Consider the following 2,826-nt stretch of genomic DNA (forward strand, 5'->3'; position numbering starts at 1 on the left):
TGGTCCTGGGGCGCCTGGGACACCTATCCTGGACTATAAATTGAGCACCTGGGATGGGCAGGGGGCCGAAGCAGCCATCATCACCCATACTCACAGTCCGATCAGTGACCGCAGCAGCGCCGCCAGGGCAGCCACCGTCGCAACTCGAGCACTGAGAACCGGGGATTTTGCAGTGCAAGAGGTGGTGTCCCCGCCCTTTAGGCAGCCAGGGTTTATGGTTTCCATGAAGTTTTTGAAGGGAAACCAGAGTCTGGGCTGGGGGGATTCTTTTTCTCCTTTTCTCTCAAGGTCTACTTTCAGCATTGGAGGAGGTGATACCGGCTGAATTTGGGAGCTACACCCTGGTGTCCTCTCCTGACCAGAAAAGTTCAGGGTGGGAGACCAAGAAAAGGGTGCTGGACACGAACCGGGTGGGTAATTGTTCTTTTCCTCTCTGTCTCCCTGAGCAGATCAAGGGCCAGACCTACCATCCTCTGAGCCAAAGCTTAGAGCAGCCGCGCGTCAGGAAGGGGCTGAACTGAGACAGAAGGAAGAGTTAGAGGGCGGGAGAAGGATCTAGGAATCCAGTCACCGGCTTCAAGCAGGCTCCCGGCATTTAGCGTTTGAAGGCGGGCATCGCCAGAAGGTCTATCTCCGTGTACCAGTGTCCCTGTGTTTCCAGCGCCCGCTCCAGCCACCATGATGCAAATCTGCGACACATACAACCAAGAAGCACTCGCTCTTTAACGCCATGAATCGCTTCATTGGCGCGGTGAACAACATGACCAGACGGTGATGGTGCCCAGTCTGCTGCGCGACGTACCCCTGTCCGAGCCGGATCTAGACAACGAGGTCAGCGTGGAGGTAGGCGGCAGTGGCAGCTGCCTGGAGGAGCGCACGACCCCGGCCCCAAGCCCGGGCAGCGCCAATGGCAGCTTTTTCGCGCCCTCCCGGGACATGTACAGCCACTACGTGCTGCTCAAGTCCATCCGCAACGATATCGAGTGGGGAGTCCTGCACCAGCCTTCGCCCCCGCCGGCTGGGAGTGAGGAGGGCACCTGGAAGCCCAAGGACATCCTGGTGGGCCTGAGCCACTTGGAGAGCACCGATGCCGGCGAGGAAGATCTGGAGCAGCAGTTCCACTACCACCTGCGCGGGCTGCACACCGTGCTCTCCAAACTCACCCGCAAAGCCAACATCCTTACCAACAGATACAAGCAGGAGATCGGCTTCAGTAATTGGGGCCACTGAGGCGGGGTTGTCCCCGCTGCCCAGCACCCTCTCGGGTCGGCTCTACCACCCCTCTCTTTCCTCCAAACTATTTTCTTCCTGGTTGTGGGGCGCGAAGGGCACGCTGTAAAGTTGGGCTGTGTACTTGGTGGGGTTTGTGTGGAGAAGAGGGCCTCATCGCGAGAGCAGAGGAAAGTAGTCGCCAGAGAGGGGGGTTCAAAGACCCCCGGAGGGGGCCTACTCTGTGTTGGTGGGAATGGAACTGGGCCGATGTCCTTCATTCAGCCTGTGCCTTTCTTGGGGTTTCTTTTCTGTTTTTCTTTCCGGAAGAGAAGGGCCTGAGAAAGGGCCATGCCAGGGCACAGCGCTGGGTTGCCACACTTGGGAGGGCAGCTTCTAGCTGGGTGCTCGGGGGAGGCGGGGCACAGCCTCCTGCCCGCCCTGCTTTGGGCTGCAAGAGGAGGCCTTGGCGTTGCTAGGATTGCGTCAGTTTTCCTGTTTGCACTATTTCTTTTTGTAACAGTGATCCTGTCTTAAGTATTGCAGATCTTTTTTGTTTGAAACTTCGTCGATTCCATTGTGATAAGCGCACAAGCAGCACTGTTGGTAACCGGTACTACTTTATTAATGATTTTCTGTTACACTGTACAGTAGTCCTGTGGCACCCCATCCCTTTCACACCACCCCTCCCCCACCCCGTGTGTGTAAACTGGTGACGTGCCAGCTAGGATGAAGCTTGCCACTCGGCCAGCGAAAATAATAACATTATTGTGAGAAAGTGGATTTATCTAAAGTGGAACCAACTGACATTCTATCTGTGTTGTACGTAGAATGATGAAGGGCTCCACTGTTGTTATATGTCTTGTTTATTTAAAACTTTTTTTTTAATCCAGATGTAGACTATATTCTAAAAAATAAAAGCTCAGATGTGTTAACCAAACCGGACAAGTGTGTGTCGCTCTTTAATCCACCAATGAGTGGCAAAATCATTAAAAAGAAATTTCCTTTATTTCCCTGACATTAAGTATTATTTTCTCTGATATTTCCAGGTGGTGTCTAGTCATCTCTACAACGATTTAGTTTTGACAAGTAGCTCCTGGAGAAGCTTTGCTCCAAGTCAGTTCCAAGATGGGACCAAATATCCCGAGAAGTTCATAAATATTCAAAGTATCTGTGAAATTACGTATAGTGTCTTTCAGCCAATTTGGCTAGATTATCGCAGTACTTAGTGAAAGTGTTCTGAAGCCAAAAGACTTTAAATTTCACTTGAAGTGAAAAATTAGCAACATCAAAAAAAAAAAATCCCAGCTAATAGCAATGCACTCATCTTGCAGGTCTTTATTTAAAAATGTATGAAAATCGTGGGTGACATTTTAAAAGATTATAGTGGAAGCAGTGCCCTTAGTCAGTAGTCCCCAAGCACTGTCCAGCCTTTCAGGGACCCATTCAGCACTTCTGGATAGCAAATCTGATCAAGGCTTCCTTAAGTCTCTTAGGAATGCTTTTTAAGATAGCATTCCCCCAGATGGTGGAACAGGGGAAACAACAGTTTTCATTTTCTTTATTTCATTGGGTTGGATCCATGCCAGGTCAACCTCAGTTTTCACCACAAGTCAT

The 2,826-nt window shown here is 50.9% G+C and overlaps 1 protein-coding gene across 1 annotated transcript; it reads left to right on the forward strand.

Annotated features, from left to right (window-relative positions):
* The first annotated feature begins 564 nt into the window (after positions 1-564).
* Positions 565-2,154, forward strand: Mid1ip1 (MID1 interacting protein 1). The gene is given in 3 exon segments (XM_032890116.1): positions 565-708; positions 710-758; positions 761-2,154. Coding segments are annotated over 3 exon segments (549 nt in total). The 5' UTR covers positions 565-678; the 3' UTR covers positions 1,231-2,154.
* The last annotated feature ends 672 nt before the right edge of the window (positions 2,155-2,826 follow it).

Source organism: Rattus rattus, chromosome X (assembly GCF_011064425.1).
Source record: "Rattus rattus isolate New Zealand chromosome X, Rrattus_CSIRO_v1, whole genome shotgun sequence".
Classification (NCBI taxonomy): domain Eukaryota; kingdom Metazoa; phylum Chordata; class Mammalia; order Rodentia; family Muridae; genus Rattus; species Rattus rattus.